The 17,963-nt window shown below is 44.3% G+C and overlaps 1 protein-coding gene across 4 annotated transcripts in view; it reads left to right on the forward strand.

Annotated features, from left to right (window-relative positions):
* Nucleotides 1-17,963, forward strand: part of sardh (sarcosine dehydrogenase) — a 115,378-nt gene that overhangs the window by 92,623 nt on the left and 4,792 nt on the right. For all 4 annotated transcript variants that reach the window (XM_072566120.1, XM_072566123.1, XM_072566121.1 and 1 more), the window contains 4 exons: nt 3,184-3,277; nt 11,805-11,967; nt 12,983-13,151; nt 14,237-14,372. In XM_072566120.1, coding sequence (XP_072422221.1) covers nt 3,184-3,277; nt 11,805-11,967; nt 12,983-13,151; nt 14,237-14,372 — 562 coding nt within the window. The remainder of the gene's footprint in view (nt 1-3,183; nt 3,278-11,804; nt 11,968-12,982; nt 13,152-14,236; nt 14,373-17,963) is intronic.

Here is a 17,963-nt window from a genome sequence, read left to right on the forward strand (position 1 = left end):
GGAATACTGATTAGCAAGGTTAGATCTCATGGAATACAGGGAGAACTAACCATTTGGATACAGAACTGGCTCAAAGGTAGAAGACAGAGGGTGGTGGTGGAGGGTTGTTTTTCAGACTGGAGGCCTGTGACCAGTGGAGTGCCACAAGGATCAGTGCTGGGTCCTCTACTTTTCGTCATTTATATAAATAATTTGGATATGAACATTGAAGCTGTACTTAGTAAGTTTACAGATGATACCAAAATTGGAGGTGTAGTGGACAGCAAAGAGGGTTAGATTACAACAGGATCTTGACCAGATGGGCCAATGGGCTGAGAAGTGGCAGATGGAGTTTAATTTAGATAAATGCGAGGTGCTACATTTTGGGAAAGCAAATCTGAGCAGGACTTATACACTTAATGGTAAGGTCCTAGAGAGTGTTGCTGAACAAAGAGACCTTGGAGTGCAGGTTCATAGCTCCTTGAAAGTGGAGTCACAGGTAGATAGGATAGTGAAGAAGGTGTTTGGTATGGTTTCCTTTATTGGTCAGTGTATTGAATACAGGAATTGGGAGCTCATGTTGCGGCCATACAGGACATTGGTTAGGCCACTGTTGGAATATCATGTGCAATTCTGGTCTCCTTCCTATCGGAAAGAAGTTGTGAAACTTGGAAGGATCTAGAAAAGATTTACAAGGATGTTGCCAGGGTTGGAGGATTTGAGCTGCAGGGAGAGGCTGAACAGGCTGGGGCTGTTTTCCCTGGAGTGTCGGAGGCTGAGGGGTGACCATATAGAGGTTTATAAAATCGTGAGGGACATGGATAGGGTGAATAGCCAAGAACGTTTGCGAAGGGTGGGGGAATTCAGAACTAGAAGGCATAGATTTAGGATGAGAGCGGAAAAGTTTAAAAGGGATTCAAGGGGCAACATTTTCATGCAGAGGGTGGTGCGTGTATGGAATGAGCTGCCAGAGGAAGTGGTAGAGGCTGGTACAATTACAACATTTAAAAGGCATCTGGATGGATAAATGAATAGGAAGGGTTTAGAGGGATGTGGGCCAAGTGCTGGCAATGGGACTAGATTAGATTCCCTTTCAGTATGGAAATGGGCCCTTCGACCCAACAAGTCCACACTGACCCTCCGAAGAGTAACTATTCCCTTACCCTATATTTACCCCTGACTTGGCAATTTAGTATGGTCGATTCACCTGACCTGAACACCTTTGGATTATGGGAGGAAACCGGAGCACCCGGAGGAAACACGTGAGGAGAATGGGTGATTCCGCTGATGGGTGAGTGCCGAACCAGAGGACACAGCTTAAAAATACAGGGTAGACCATTTAGGACAGAGATGAGGAGAAACTTCTTCACCCAGAGAGTGGTGGCTGTGTGGAATGCTCTGCCCCAGAGGGCAGTGGAGGCCCAGTCTCTGGATTCATTTAAGAAAGAGTTGGATAGAGTTCTCAAGGATAGTGGAATCAAGGGTTATGGAGATAAGGCAGGAACAGGATACTGATTAAGGATGATCAGCCATGATCATATTGAATGGTGGTGCAGGCTCGAAGGGCAGAATGGCCTACTCCTGCACCTATTGTCTATTGTCTATTGAATGTGCAAACTTCACTCAGACAGTTGCCCGAGGTGGGAATCGAGCCTGGGTCCCTGGTGCTGTGAGGTAGCAGTGCTAACCACTGAGCCACCGTGTTGCCTCACCTGGTCAGCATGGACGAGTTGGACTGGAGGGTCTGTCTCCGTGCTGTATATCTCTCTGACTCTGTGACTCTATTTGTTAATCAAGGGCCCCTCCTCTATTGGCGAACTGACAGGCTCAGGGTCGGATTCATAGACAGGACTTTGAATTGATAGCAAGTGACAGGTATCCTCCAGGGATTGGTGCTAAAGACTCATGGAGCTGTGACGTCTCTCTGTAGGACTGCAATATAAGGGGACTGTCCTTCCTCACTGATAGTAAACTTGGTTAGACGACCCCACATTCACTGGTGTTGGAGGGAGAGGGGTTTGGATTTACCAGAGTGGCCAACCAGACTCCTAAGATTAAATGATGAAGAGACATGAAACAAATTCTGATTGAACCTTTGGAATTTAGATAGTTAAGGAGGATTTAATCACAACTTCCACAATTTTCAGGGGAACAAATATGATAAAAAGACTGACGTTTATATAATGCATTTTACAATTACTGGATGTCTCAGGTTTGTGAACCTTTTCAAATTCTGTATCACAGAATGCTATGGAAACTGAGTCTGAGTGTGTTTAAGACAGCGATTGACCGAGATCGACAGATTGATAGAGATTGACAGAGATTGATAGAGATGGACAGTTTGATAGAGTGGACAGATCAACAGAGATCGACAGTAAGAGCATTGAAGTATTTGATCAGCCATGACCATATTGAAAGATGGGCAAGCTCAATGGGTTGAAAGACGTCCCCCTCTTCCTACGTTCCCCAGTATATTATCTGGTCCTTGTGGTACCCCTCTAGTCACAGCCTGATTATACAAGAATGCGACATTAATTTCTGCTGTCTGCTGGTCAGTGCATCCCTCCTGTACCTTGTTCTTTCCTTTTGTTAACCAACTTCCTGTGGATGCTCTTATCAAAAAATATGACATCCATTGATTCCCTCTCTATTAATTTTGTTCATCACATTCTCAAAACTCCATTTGTCAAACACAGTTTTCCATTTGCCAATCCAGCCATATAATTATTATCCAAGTATCTGTTTATCACATCCTTTATGGGAGATGGAAAGTGAAAAGGAACTGTTTCCGTTAGTTTGGGCAATGCAGTGTGAAGGGAGATGGTGTAAGAACTGGAGTCAGACCTTGCAGGAGTGAAATTAGGAAACACTTCTACACAAAAGATGGTGGATGTTCAGAATGCTGTTCAGCTGGCCATTTGAAATCTGGGATTGATGGTTAAAGGGATCGAGGATTGGAGTTTGAGGTGATCGGTAAAGTGTGATCTCAGTGGGTGGGGGCGCAGTCGTTAGGGACTACACAGTTCAGGATTGGGATTGGTGTTTGGGCTTGTATTCTCTAGAGGAGTATTGGGAGGGGGTTGCAGGAGCTGAAGAATGGGGCAATCAGCCAGGATTGTGGGAGGGGAAGCCTGGATAGATGGGCATTGAGATTGCTGTGTTTCTGGTTAATGTGACACTGACCATTCCTCTCTCAATCCACAGTCGCTCGGTGCTACAGGAAGTTCTCGATACTGATCTTAGCAATGAGGCTTTCCCCTTCTCGACACACCAGGTTGTGAAGGCAGCTGGACACACAGTGAGTCACTTCTCCTCTCCTGCCCACCATTGGTCAGCATTCACCTGTCTGTCCAATCCGGCTCAGTCTCTTACTTATTGCTGTTAAAAACCATGAACTTGTGGAACAATCTCACTGAATTGTTCAGTGAAACCCATAAGGCTGTAAGACATCAGAGCAGAATTAGGCCACTCAGCCCATCAAGACTGCTCCACCATTCGATCATGGCTGATTACTTTCTCAACCCCATTGTCACCATAACCTTTGATCCCCTCACCAATCAACAACCTCTCTATCTCCATCTTAAACACATTCAATAACTAGGCATCCACAGGCCTCTGCAGCAATGAGCTCCAGAACTTCACCACCATCTGGTGAAGAGATTCCTCCTCATTCTCAGTTTTAAAGGACCATTCTTTCACTCTGAGGCTGAGCCATCATGTCCTAGTGTCTCCTTTTAATGGAAACATCTACAATATACAGATCTCTCAGTATTCTGTAAGTTTTAAATCAGATCCCTCCTTAACCTTCAAAACTCCATCATTATGAGTACAGACCCAGAGTCCTCAACCGCTCTTCAGATGACAAACCCTTCATCCCCAGGATTATTCTTGTTAACCTTCTCTGGACCACTTCCTTCCTTTTCTGCCCAAAATTGTTCATACTGTTACAAATGATGTCAGACCATCACCTTACACGGCCTCAGCATTACATTTCTGCTCTTGTATTCTAGCTGTATTGAAATGAATACTAACAGAGCATTTTCCTTCCCAATTGCCAACTTGAAGATTTTTGTGTTTGAAGTGGTAGAAGATTTAACTGGTTTAATGACTTTTGGTAACTGATTGTTCCTTGAAACCTGGTGAAGTTATAAACAGAACCACCAACACAGCAAGCAGCATAAGCAGCAAGTGATTGAACTAAGCGATCCAACAGTAATGGATCAGATCGAAGCTTAACAGTCCTGTCCCATCTGCTCATGAATGGTGTAACAATGTTGGGAAGATGCTCCCATTGGTAGGAGAGACTAGGACCTGAGGACATAGCTTTAGAGTAAAGGGAAGACCTTTTAGAACCGAGATAAGGAGAAACTTCTTCAGCCAGAGAGTGGGGAATCTGTGGAATTCATTGCCACAGAAGGCTGTGGAGACCAGGTCACTGGGTATATTTAAAACTGAGATAGACAGGTTCTTGAGTATCAAGGGGATCAAGGGTTATGGGGGGGAAAGTGGGAAAATGGGGTTGAGAAACTTATCAGCCATGATTGAATGTTGGAGCAGCATCAATGGGCTGAATGGCCTGATTTCTGCTCCTATATTTTATAGTCTAACTCATTGGAGAAGAATGCTCCACAAGTATTTCCATCCTCAATGATGAGGGAGCCTTGCACATTGGTAGAAAAGATGAGGCTGAAGCATTCACAGCATTCTTTAGCTCAAAGTGCTGAGTGGATGATCCATCTCGGCCTCCTCCAGTGGTCCCCAGCCTCACAGATACCAGTGTTCAGCCAATTCCATTCACCTCATGTGATATCAAGAAATGTTTGAAAGGGCATCGGCCCTGACAACATTCCAGGAATTGTACTGAAGATTAAGCTCCAGAGCTCATCATTCATAACGTCAGGAAGTATGGGATACAGGGAGATTTGGCTATCTGGATTCAGAATTGGCTGGCTGACAGAAGGCAGAGAGTGGTTGTAGATGGAAAGTATTCTGCCTGGAGGTCAGTGTTGAGTGGGGTCCCGCAGGGCTCTGTTCTTGGGCCTCTGCTCTTTGTAATTTTTATAAATGACTTGGATGAGGAGGTTGAGGGGTGGGTTAGTAAATTTGCAGATGACACAAAGGTTGGAGGTGTCATCGATAGTATAGAGGGCTACTGCAGGCTGCAGCGTGATATAGACAGGATGCAGAGCTGGGCTGAGAAATGGCAGATGGAGTTCAACCTGGATAAATGCGAAATGATGCATTTTGGAAGGTCGATCTCGAATGCTGAACATAGGCTTAAAGACAGGATTCTTGGCAGTGTGGAGGAACAGAGGGATCTGGGTGTGCAAGTACATAGATTCCTCAAAGTTGCCACCCAAGTGGATAAGGTTGTTAAGAAAGCATATGGTATTTTGGCTTTCATTAACAGGGGGATCGAGTTTAAGAGCCGCGAGGTTTTGCTGCAGCTCTACAAGTCCCTGGTGAGACCACACTTGGAATATTGTGTCCAGTTCTGGTCGCCCGACTATAGGAAAGATACAGAGGCTTTGGAGAGGGTGCAAAGAAGGTTTACCAGGATTCTGCCTGGACTGGAGGGCTTGCCTTATGAAGAAAGGTTGAATAAGCTCGGACTTTTCTCTCTGGAGAGAAGGAGGAAGAAAGGAGACCTGATCGAGGTGTACAAAATAATGAGAGGAATACTTAGAGTCAATAGCCATGGACTTTTCCCCAGGGCAGGATTGATTGGTATGAGGGGTCATAGTTTGAAGATATTAGGAGGAAGGTGTAAAGGGGACGTCAGATGTAGGTTCTTTATGCAGTGAGTTGTGAATACATGGAATGCATTGCCAGTGGTGGTGGTGGAAGCAGAGTCTTTGGGGACATTTAAGCGACTGCTGGACATGCACATGGATAGCAGTGAGTTGAGGAGTGTGTATGTTATTTTATTATACATTAGGATTAAACTTCAACACAACATCATGGGCCAAAGGGTCTGTACTGTGCTGTACTTTTCTATGTTCTATGTTCTAACTTGCCGCTCCCCTAGCCAAGCTGTTCCAGTGCAGCTACATCACTGGCATCTAACCCGACAATGTGGAAAATTGGTCAGGTATAAACTATATATTAAAAAGCAGCACAAATCCAACATAGCCAATTACTGCTCCTGTGTGATGGAAGGGGTCATCAACAGTGCTATCTAACAGCATCTCCTCAGTGGCACCCAGCTTGGGTTCCCCCAGGGCCACTCAGTGCCTGGCCTCATTACAGCCTTGGGTCAGAGATGGACAAAAGAGCTGAATTCCAGAGGCCCTTCCCAACAAGACTGTGTGTGAACAAGTGTAGCGTTAAGGAGCCCTAGCAAAACTAGGATTGGTGCAATCTCTCTTGGCCCTTAGGGAGGTGGTTGTTGGAGATCAATCATCTCAGCTCTAGGACATCTCTGCAGGAGTTCCTCAGGGTAGTGTCCTGGACCCAACTATCTTCAATTGTTTATTCAATTACCTTCTTTCCATCATAAGGTCAGAAATGTTGTGGATGTTCGCCAATGATGGCACAATGTTCACCATTATTTGTGATTCACGGATACTGAAATGTAACAAGATCTGGACAATCTTCAGGCTTAGATTGACAAGTGACAAGTAACATTCACGTTACACAAATGCCAGGCTACGACCATCTCCAATGAGAAATATCCTAACCACCACCCCTTGACATTCAATGGTGTTACCATCATTGAATCTCCTGCTATCAACATCCTGGGAGTTACCAGAAACTGAATTGGACCAGCCACATAAACACTGTGGTTACAAGAACAAGTTAGCAGCTGGGAATCCTGCAGCGAGTAACTCACCTGCTGACTCCCCAAAGTCTGTCCACCACCTACAAGGCACAGGTCAGGAGTGTGATGGAATACTCCCCACTTGCCTGGATGGGTGTAGCCCCAACAACACTCAAGAAGCTTGACACAAAAGCAGCCTGTCTGATTGGCACCACATCCACAAACATCTACTCCCTCCACCACTGACACTTAGCAGCATTGTGTACCATCTATAAAATGCACTGCAAAAATTCACCAAGGCTCCTCAGACAGCACCTTCCAAACCCATGACCAAATACATCTAGAAGGACAGGTGTAGAGATACAAGACAATACCATCACCTGGAAGTTCCCCTCCAAGCCATTATCATCCTGACTTTAAAGCCATTATCATCCTGACACTGTTCCTTCAGTGTCACTGTGTTGAAATCCTGGGATTCCCTCCCTAAGGGTATTGTGGGTTTACATACCTACAGCATGTGGACTGCAACAGTTTGAGAAGGCAATTCACCCACACCTTCTGAAGGACAACTAGGGGCGGGCAATAAATATAGGCCCAGTCAGTGATGTCCATGTCCCACATATAAGTTTAAAAAATGTTGGTCAAACATTGATGTGAGGGGTCATCTTGAGCATTAAGAGCATTCTGTAAAATGGGGATGGAGTCAGTTGAACCCATTTTTAATCAGTCTATTCAGTGATGTTATTACATACCCCTAGAGTAGGTAGGACTTGAACCCAGGCCTCCTATCTCAAAGACAGGACCGGTACCACTGTCACCAGAGTCAGTTCTAAGGGTGTGTTCATGGAGTTTGTGGTATGTCATTTGTAAGCAGGTCGAGAGCATTAACTGGGGTTCGCGTTTGTCCCCAGAAAGAAGAACAAACTGAAACTGGTGATAAGACTGCACTCAAATATCCTTCTTATCTTCCTTCACTTAAATCTATCCAATTATATCTTTGCATGAATTCCCTTCTCTCTCATGAATGTCTATCTTTCCCTGAAATATGTCTATCTTAATTGCTTCCCTTGTCCTTCTCGCTGTTGGAGATTGTTGGTTTGGAAGGTGCTGACGAAGGAGGCTTGGTGAATTTCTGCAGTGCATCATATAACTGGTCCACACTGCTGCTACTGAACAGAGGTGGTGGGTGGGGATGTCGAAGCTGGTGGGTGGGGATGTCAAAGGTGTGGAAAAGGAAGAAATCTCAGAGGCAGAACCCTTCAGATTATTGACATGCAGGTCCACAGATCATTGAAGGTGGCAGTGCTTGTAGATAAGGTAGTGAAAAAGGCCAATGGCATGTCTGCCTTCATTGGAAGGGGCATTGAGTTTAAGGGTAGGCAGGTTATGCTGCAGTTTTATAGAACTTTAGTGAGGCCACACTTGGAATATTGCGTACAGTTCTGATTGTCACACTCCCAGAAGGATGTGGAGAGGGTACAGAAAAGGTTTACCAGGATGTTGCCTGATATGGGGGATTTTAGCTATGAAGGAAGGTTAGATAGACTGGGTTTGTTTTCACTGGAGCACAGGAGGTTGAGGGATGACCTGATAGAAGGTTATAAGATTGTGAATGGCCTGGATAGATTGGGAAGTATGAGGCTTTTTCCCAGGATAGAGGGGTCAGTTACTCAGGGACACAGGTTCAAGGTGTGCAGGGGAGTTTAAAAGAGAGATGCCAGGCACATTTTTCACCCAAAGGGTGGTGTGTGCCTGGAACACATTACCAGAGGAGGTGGTGGTGGAAACAGACACAATAGCACCATTCAAGAAACACCTGGATGAATAATGAATGGGAAAGAAATAAAGGTGGATCCGGTAAGTGAAGACGGTTTTGGTATGGAAGGGCACAAAGTGTTGGTGCAGGCTTGGAGGGCCGAAGGGCCTGTTCCTGTGTTGGCTTGTTCTTTGCTGATGCAGTGCCAACGAACTGGGCTGCTTTGTCCTGGATGGTGTTGAGCTTCTGAAATGATTCTCAGATTGTTTTATGAGGAAAGGCTAGACAGGCTGGGTCTGTATCTGGAGTTTAGAAATGTTTGTGGTGACTTCGTTAAAACATAGAAGGTTCTGAAGTGATTTGATTGGGTGGATATCAAAAGGATGTTTCCTCTTGTGGGAGTTTTGAATGAACGGTGATAGTTTAAAAATAAGAGGCACACCCATTTAAAACAGATGAGGAAACATTTTTTCTGTCTGTGTTAAGAATCTTTGGAATCCCTTCCTCCAAAGGTAATGGATGCAGAATTTTAAAATATTTTTTAGGCAGAAGTGTATAGTCTTTCATCCCCTTGGTAATGAAGGACTTATTGGGCATATGCAGGACTCTAGAGTTGAGGTTAAAATCCAATCAGCCACGATTTTATTGAACAGCAAAGAAGGGTCAAAGAGCTGTGTGGCCGATTCTTCCTTGTGTGTACGTATGTCCTTATGAGTGTTGTTAGAGTTGCCCCAGTCCAGGCAAGTTGGGAGTATTCTATCACATTCCTGATGTGTGCCTTTGTAGATGGTGGACAGGCTTTGAGGAGGCAGAAGGTGAGTTACTTGCTGCAGAGTTCCCAGCCGCTGATCTGCTGTTGGAGCTGTTGTGTTTACATGGTGAAGCTAGTTGAGTTTCTGGTCAGTGATGACTTTCAGGATGTTGATAGTGGAGGATTTAATGATGGGTAACATAATTGAATGTCAAAGGGAAATGGTTAGATTCTCTCTCATTAGAGGTAGTTATCGCCTGGCATTTGTGTGACACACATGTTACTTGCCACTTGTCAGTATCTTGTTCATCCATACAGCTGACCTCTGTCCTCATTGTGTTCCTGTTGGGCGAGTTTATTGCCTTGGGACTTCTACCTAGTTTCCTATCCATTATATCCTGTCTTTCCTGAACCCATGCTTTCCCCTGAGATGTGACAATGTTCTGGATGAAACTGTCCAGAAATTCCTCCAATTTCTTTGTGAGTCAGAGTTTCTGTAAGTTACATTCAGGCTCAGTGACTCTGAGCTGGAGAATTTCAAAGTGGAGGTGTATTTGTTTTGAATATTTTGACCACTAGCTCCTACATTCTACAGTCCAAGTACACAGCCAACTCTGACAGCTTCAACTGAACTTTATTTATTTAATTAGGGTATTTGTTCAAAGAATATGTGCACTTACCATTGAGTAGTTTAACTAGGTAAGCTATAAATTTGATTCTGTGTTTGTACTTAGCTGTGCCTAAATTAAATGACTCTGTTAGTATTGAGAGAAAAAACCTTAAAGATAATCAAATAGTTTCTTACCTGCTTACCCAATTAAAGTCTTTTTAACCTCAGATTGCAGGTCTGTGTATTCCTCTCTTGGAGCAAGCCTTGTTCTCTAGTAAAAAGTTAAACAACATCTGTTCTCTCACCCACTGAATATCCCTGAATTGAGTAAATGCAGCAAAATTGAATGTGATTCTCAGAGAATCAACAAAGTCACAGCCTGATTTGTTGAGTCAATTTATGAAAGTCAGTGTGTTCACCATTCTGTTCATTCTGAAATCACAGGAGATGGTCTCTGCCTCTGGGCACTGGCTATCTCACTGTCGGTTGCTCTGTATCACTGTCTCACTATCCCATAGTTATTTGAGTAGGATTGAAGAGACCTTGTGTTCAGCAGACTGACTTTAGAGATCACAGCGTCAATACTCGTGTTGACACAATCTGTTGCCTTGAAACTGCATGCATGTTTGTGAGAGTCAGTTTGAGAGGCAGGAATGATTTCATTGTATTTCCAATAGAGTAGCAGTTATTGTGGAAGGTTTACCAGGTTGTAGGGCTGGTCACTGATTTAACTTAGGAAAATTATTGCAAATGGAACAACTTAGCAGCTGAAGTCACAAGATATGTTCAGATTCTGTGGAACACATTGTAAGTCAGTTGTCTGAGTCAGAAATACTTCTATCTGTTCTCAGTTAATTCATCCCAGGCTGAATCCAGTTGTTGCCACACTCTGTCAGGATTGTGAGGGCAGTGAGCCAGACTGGAGAGGAGTGTACTGCTGACCTGTCCGGATGCAGGAAAAGAGGCTGAGGGAGGGCAGTCCCCAACAGTACAGTGTTTGAGAAGGATTTGGAGCTGTTCATTGCTGCACAGAACCACCACTCAGCACCATTGGCTGTGAGAGCTGATGAGGGCTACAGTCTGAGCTAGTAACTGCTTCTGTGTGTCCTGTCATTCAGGACAATGGTGTCACACCCCTTAGGGGGTTGAATTATCAAAATGTAATAAAATATAAGCCAGTCAGCTCATACGTCTGTTAACCAAAGCAGAAATTATTGGAGAAACTCAGTAGGTCTGGCAGCAATTGTGGATGGAGAAATAATTAGGATTTTGAATCTGATGTCTCTTCATTGACCTTGTCAGCTTGGAGCTAGCTGCCATCCCTGAATTCTCAGCCCATGTCAAATTTTACTTGAACAGCTTCTCTGTCCCTGTTGAACATGATTGCACTGTTTGAGAAGTGTTCCTCTGGCTTTCCCAATCTGCTTCTGTCTGAACTCGAAATGTGTGGCTGAGAAAATGTTGAACATCGTTTCTCTCCTTTCGCCCTCACATCCTTTAGCTGTTCACCCAGGCTTACCCCCAGACCCTCTCTGCTCCTGTGAACACAACCCCCGCATCTTCAGCTGTTTCATCCCAAGTCTCAATCATGTCAAGATACTCAAGAAGTGAGACCAATCTTAGGGGCAGAGATTAGGAAGAGGATTTCTTGTTATTATGAATGATACTGATAAAGCAAATGAAGAGGAACAGGCAGGAGGTTTTTGTCAAAGGAAACAGGTAGAGATAACCAGGTTTTTCTATGTAGAGGGTTTTGACCTGGAGCACACTGGATGAGCTGTGATGTATGATCAAAAATAACGTGCAATGAGCTCCCTGAAAGAGCCAGCAGACACACAATGGGCTGCAAGTCCTTCTCCTGTGTTGTATTAATCAAAGATCCTGTAACTCTGTTCCCTGACTTTACCTTGCTGTATATTCTCATTGATCTAACTTTGTTGTTTTCAAGGTTCGGGCTATGAGGCTGTCATTTGTTGGTGAGCTGGGCTGGGAGTTGCATGTGCCAAGGGAATCCTGTGTCGCTGTTCATCGTGCTGTGATGCAGTTTGGGGAAAAATTTGGAATCGCCAATGCTGGTTACAGAGCCATTGATTCACTGAGTATTGAGAAAGGTAAGTACTGTCAGAGTGCACAATACTGCAATGCAAAGTGAACCCACACTCTCATTAACGTCACGGTCAAACAGTCGGTGTGAGAGTTCTCTCTAACAAGAACCTCTTCCTGCACTTTGACCTGAACAGGGCTTGCTGTTCACACTGAGGCCTGTTTCTGATTCAGTTGTTGTTTTTATCTTATAATGTTTCAATTGTTTCTGCTGGTGGGATAGACTCTGAGGGAGGAGGATTTCCTGCAGTGAACACTGGCTGCATGTCTGTCAAAAACAAACACTGAAACATTTTTGACAACAGTGAAAGAGCCAGTCATAGATAATGAAAGGTTCACCTGATTGACCATTCTGACTGAGGGAGTGGGCACTGTCGGAGGGTCAGTGCTGAGGGAGTGCCGCACTGTCGGAGGGTCAGTGCTGAGGGAGTGCCGCACTGTCGGAGGGTCAGTGCTGAGGGAGTGCCACACTGTGGGAGGGTCAGTGCTGAGGGAGCACTGCACTGTCGGGGGGTCAGTGCTGAGGGAGCGCTGCACTGTTGGGGGGTCAGTGCTGAGGGAGTGCTGCACTGTTGGAGGGTCAGTGCTGAGGGAGTGCTGCACTGTTGGAGGGTCAGTGCTGAGGGAGTGCTGCACTGTCGGAGGGTCAGTGCTGAGGGAGTGCTGCACTGTTGGGGGGTCAGTGCTGAGGGAGCCTGCACTGTCGGAGGGTCAGTGCTGAGGGAGTGGGCACTGTCGGAGGGTCAGTGCTGAGGGAGTGGGCACTGTCAGAGGGTCAGTGCTGAGGGAGTGCCGCACTGTCGGAGAGTCAGTGCTGAGAGAGTACCGCACTGTCACAGGGTCAATGCTGTGGGAATGCTGCACTATCAGAGGGTTAGTGTTGAGGGAGCGCCGCAATGTCGGAGTTTGTCTCGCACTTGGCTTAAGTTGAATCTGTTTTGATCGTGAATTAAAAACAAGCTAATGTTTTGAGGGATGTGAAACATTGATCTTCCATGTAGTTTGTGTGGGTTTTAATTACAGGTTACAGACACTGGCATGCTGACCTTCGATCTGATGACACCCCACTTGAAGCAGGGCTGGCTTTCACTTGCAAACTAAAATCAAACATCCCTTTTCTTGGCCGGGAGGTGCTGGAGAAGCAGAAAGCTGAGGGCCTGTTTAAACGCTTGGTGTGTTTCACCATTGATGAGTAAGTGACTGAACCTTTACTGTCTCAGAAACAGGGATTGTGGGAGCTAGTGTATTTAAAATTGCAACAACTTCCAAATGTAATCTTGCACTGTGGATTTGAGCCCATTTTTGAGTGAATCTCCCCTTAGAATCTTACAGAGTGATCCAATTGGTTGCATTCTTGGTGATCTACCCATGTCATCTTGAGTTTATTTCCCTCTAGTTTTATTCTGAAATTATTAATCGTCTCCATTTACAAGCCCCTGTTGCAGGCAGTGAGTTCCGAATTATAACTACATGCTGTGTAAAAACATTCTTTCACATCCTCCCTCCATTTTGTGCACAAAACCTTAAATTCTAATCCTTTCAACTTCTGTGAACAGAACGTAATCCTGTAAGTCATGTCTGAAATTTCCTGATAACCTCCTGTTCTCTAAGGAGAACAATTCTAGCTTCTCCATCCTCATCTTGTCACTGAAATTCCTCATCATTGGATCCATTTGGTAAATCTCCTCTGTACCCCTGAACCAAATGAAACACTTTATTTGCTGCCTGAGCAGAGATTGATATAACTTCCCTGCGTTTATATCCAATATCCCTGCTTATGGAGACCAAGCTACCCCAAGTTTTGCTGACACCGGTCCCAATACTTATTCCACATTCAAAGATCTAGGCATTTGAACATCATGTTTCTCTGACCCTGCACACACTTTAAAACTCTACCCTGTTCGTAAGATAGATTACTATATGATTTAAAGTGCTGAATAATCAGAGCTGAACTGTAGAATGGAAGAACCCACAGCAAGAGCAGAAAAATCAGGAATAGAAAGCTGCCAAACACTGCGTTTCCTAATGTCTGAGAAAAGTCTAGATTGATTTCAAGGTTATGTTCCTCAGACTACAGTAAGTACAGGGCCAGATAAAACACAGGCCTCAGCCCGCCCCCATGATTCAGATTGTTGTCGGATAATTTACAGAAAGATGCAGTGCACACTCCCGCCAAATTGCTTTCAGTAAGTCATGACCTGAACATGAGTGTGAGAGGTGGCTCTTACTGTACAGTCTCGTACTGGTTTGTGTAAAAACCCAATTGTTATTCCATAGGAAGGTCCCCATGTTTGGCCTGGAAGTGATTTGGAGGAACGGGAAAGTAGTTGGACACATTCGGAGGGCAGATTTTGCATTTACACTCAACAAGACCATCGCGTACGGCTATGTCAGGGATCCTGATGGCGGAGTCGTAAGTAAAGATAATATCAACACCTAGGAGTGTTTGAGGGGTCAGTGTAGAGGAAGGTTTACCCTGTATCTAATCCTGTGCTGTCCCTGTTCTGGGAGTGTTTGAATTAGAATCATAGAGTCCCTACAATGTGGAAACAGGCCCTTCGGCCCAACAAGTCCACACTGACCCTCCTAAGAATGACCCCATCAAGACCCATTGCCCTACCCTATCACTCTACATTTACTCCTGACTAATGCACCAGACCTATAAATTCCTGAGCACTATGAGCAATTTAGCTTGGCCAGCCCATCTAAGCAAACGTAGCACCCGGAGGAAACCCACGCAGACAACGTGCAAATTCCACACAGAGAGTCACCTGAGGCGGGAATTGAACCTGGGTCTCTGGCGCTGTGAGGCAGCAGTGCTAACCACTGTGCCACCATGCCCCACAACTGAGGGGGATCAATGTAAAGGAAGCTTTACTCTTTACCTGATCTTCCTGTACTGGTTCCTTCCATTGTTGACCCTGTGAACTCTCCCAATGACAAAAACAGAAAATGCTAGAAAAGCTCAGCAGGTCTGGCAGTGTCTGTGAAGTGAGATCAGAGTTAATGTTTCGGGTCCAGTAAGTCTTCTTCAGCCCTCTTTTGGAGTGTTAACTCTCATTGTCCCTCTCTGACTTCTCAGGTGGGGACAAGTTTGGCAGATGAAATATAACATGGAAAATATGAGATACTATATTTTGTCAAGAAGAATAAGAAAGAAGCATATTATGTAAATGGTGAGATTACAGACTTCTGGGGTGCAGGAGGATCGAGGTGTCCTTATACATGAGTCAAAAAAGATTAGTGTGCAGGTACAGCAAGTAATTATGAAAGCTAATAGAATGTCATTTTTTTTATTGTGATGGGAATTGAGTAGGAACATTGGGAGGTTATGCTACAGTTATATAGAGACTGGTGGGAACACAGCTGGAAGGACGTAGATGTGTTGGAGGGAATTCAGAGTAGGTTTATCAGACCAATCCCTGGAATGCTGTGTTGTCTGATGAGGAAAGGTTGAACAGGTTAGGCTTGTATGCCCTGGTGGTTAGGAGGTAGGCGGTCAAACATAAACAATTCTGATGAGGCTGGACTGTGTGGACATGGAGAGAATGTTTCCTGTAGTGGTGAAATCTAGAACTAGGGGGTCAATGTTTAAAAATCAGGGATCACACATTTAAAGCAGAGTAAGGGTTTTTTGTCCTCCAAGGGTTGTGAATCTTTAGAATACTTCTCTCGAAAAATGAATGGCAGCAGAGGCCCTGAGTATTGTGAAGGAGGAGGTGGATAGAGTTTTGTGAAGCAAGGTACGAATGTAGTTTTTGGGGTTGGAGTCTGATGAGCTGTGAATGTGTTGAAAGTAAAGCAGGTTCAAGCAGCCTACTCCTGGTCCATAGGTACAACAAGGACAGAATCTCAGGATAGACGGCTGATCATTTATGACTGAGATGAAGAGAAATTTCTTCACTGAATGTGTTCTGAATCTTTGGAATCTCCTACCTCTGAATTATTGATGATCTATCATTAGATAAATTTAAGACTGAGATGGAGAAATTGTGAGATACGGTTATAGGGTGGTAAAGTGGGATTGAAACAAAGATCAGCCATGATTGTATTGCATGGTGGAACAACCGCAAAAGGTCACATGGTCTACCTCTCCTCCAATTCCTTGAATTCCAATCTGAAACAGTTTTTGTTAAAGATTATCCACTTCTTTTGAGATGCTCAGATACTGGATATCAGGACCAGGCCTTCAATCCCGTTAGTTTCCCCAGGCACGTTTTTGTATGTGATAACAGTTCTTTAAGTATCTCCATTCCTTTTATCTCCTGATTTTCTATAATTCTTAAGGTTTTTTTGTATCTTCCAATGTGAAGAAGCTTATAAACTGTGTCTGGAATGTTTTGAGGATGTAACTCTGAAGATGGCCGAGGGAGGTCCAATAGATGTAGTGTACCTGGACTTTCAGAAAGCTTTTGATAAAGTCCCTCATAAGAGGTTAGTGAGCAAAATTAGGGCGCATGGTATTGGGGGCAAAGTACTAACTTGGATTGAAAGTTGGTTGGCTGATAGGAAACAAAGAGTATTGATAAACGGCTCCATTTCGAAATGGCAGGCAGTGACCAGTGGGGTACCGCAGGGATCAGTGCTGGGACTGCAGCTTTTTACAATATATGTTAATGATATAGAAGATGGTATTAGTATTAGCAAATTTGCTGATGATACTAAGCTGGGTGGCAGGGTGAAATGTGAGGAGGATGTTAGGAGATTACAGGGTGACCTGGAGAGGTTCGGTGAGTGGTCAGATGCATGGCAGATGCAGTTTAATGTGGATAAATGTATGGTTATCCACTTTGGTGGCAAGAACAGGAAGGCAGATTACTACCAAAATGGAATCAATTTAGGTAAAGGGGCAGTACAGAGAGATCTGGGTGTTCTTGTACACCAGTCAATGAAGGTAAGCATGCAGGTACAGCAGGTAGTGAAGAAGGCTAATAGCATGCTGACCTTCATAACAAGAGGGATTGAGTATAGAAGCAAAGAGGTTCTTCTGCATCTGTACAGGACCCTGGTGAGACCACACCTCGAGTACTGCATGCAGTTCTGGTCTCCAAATTTGAGGAAAGACATTCTGGCTATTGAGGGAGTGCAGCGTAGGTTCATGAGGTCAATTCCTGGAATGGCAGGATTACCTTACACTGAAAGACTGGAGCGACTGGGCTTGTATACTCTTGAGTTTAGAAGACTGAGAGGGGATCTGATTGAGACATATAAGACTATTAAAGGATTAAACACTCTGGAGGCAGGAAACATGTTTCCGCTGATGGGTGAGTGCCGAACCAGAGGACACAGCTTAAAAATACGGGGTAGACCATTTAGGACAGAGATGAGGAGAAACTTCTTCACCCAGAGAGTGGTGGCTGTGTGGAATGCTCTGCCCCAGAGGGCGGTGGAGGCCCAGTCTCTGGATTCATTTAAGAAAGAGTTGGATAGAGCTCTCAAGGATTGTGGAATCAAGCGTTATGGAGATAAGGCAGGAACAGGATACTGATTAAGGATGATCAGCCATGATCATATTGAATGGTGGTGCAGGCTCGAAGGGCAGAATGGCCCACTCCTGCACCTATTGTCTATTGTTCCATGTCTTCACCATTTCCTTGTGTTACATTATAATTTACTATTCTCATCTGCTGAAGGACATTTATTTTTGAAACAGCTCCCCTCCTTGCGTACACTTACAGAAGCTCTTACAATTTGTTGTTGCATTTGTTGCTTATTTATTCTCAATTTCTGTTTTTTTTTAATTAGACATCCTTTGCCAATTTGTGTACTTTTCCCTATTTTCTGGCTTACCATCACATGATCAAAAATCTATCTACCTCTGCCTTTTCAACATCATATGTCAGCCTTTTCTTTCAATTTGAAACCATTAATAACATTCTTTATTAGCCACTGATGGTGAAAATGGAATTGATTCCATTTTCTCTCAGAGTCTTCCTATATCCGAAGAATGCCAAATTATATCTGAACCATTTTTTCCCATTCCCTGTCATCAATTCTTTCTCCA

This window comes from Chiloscyllium punctatum, chromosome 49, assembly GCF_047496795.1.
Source record: "Chiloscyllium punctatum isolate Juve2018m chromosome 49, sChiPun1.3, whole genome shotgun sequence".
Lineage (NCBI taxonomy): Eukaryota > Metazoa > Chordata > Chondrichthyes > Orectolobiformes > Hemiscylliidae > Chiloscyllium > Chiloscyllium punctatum.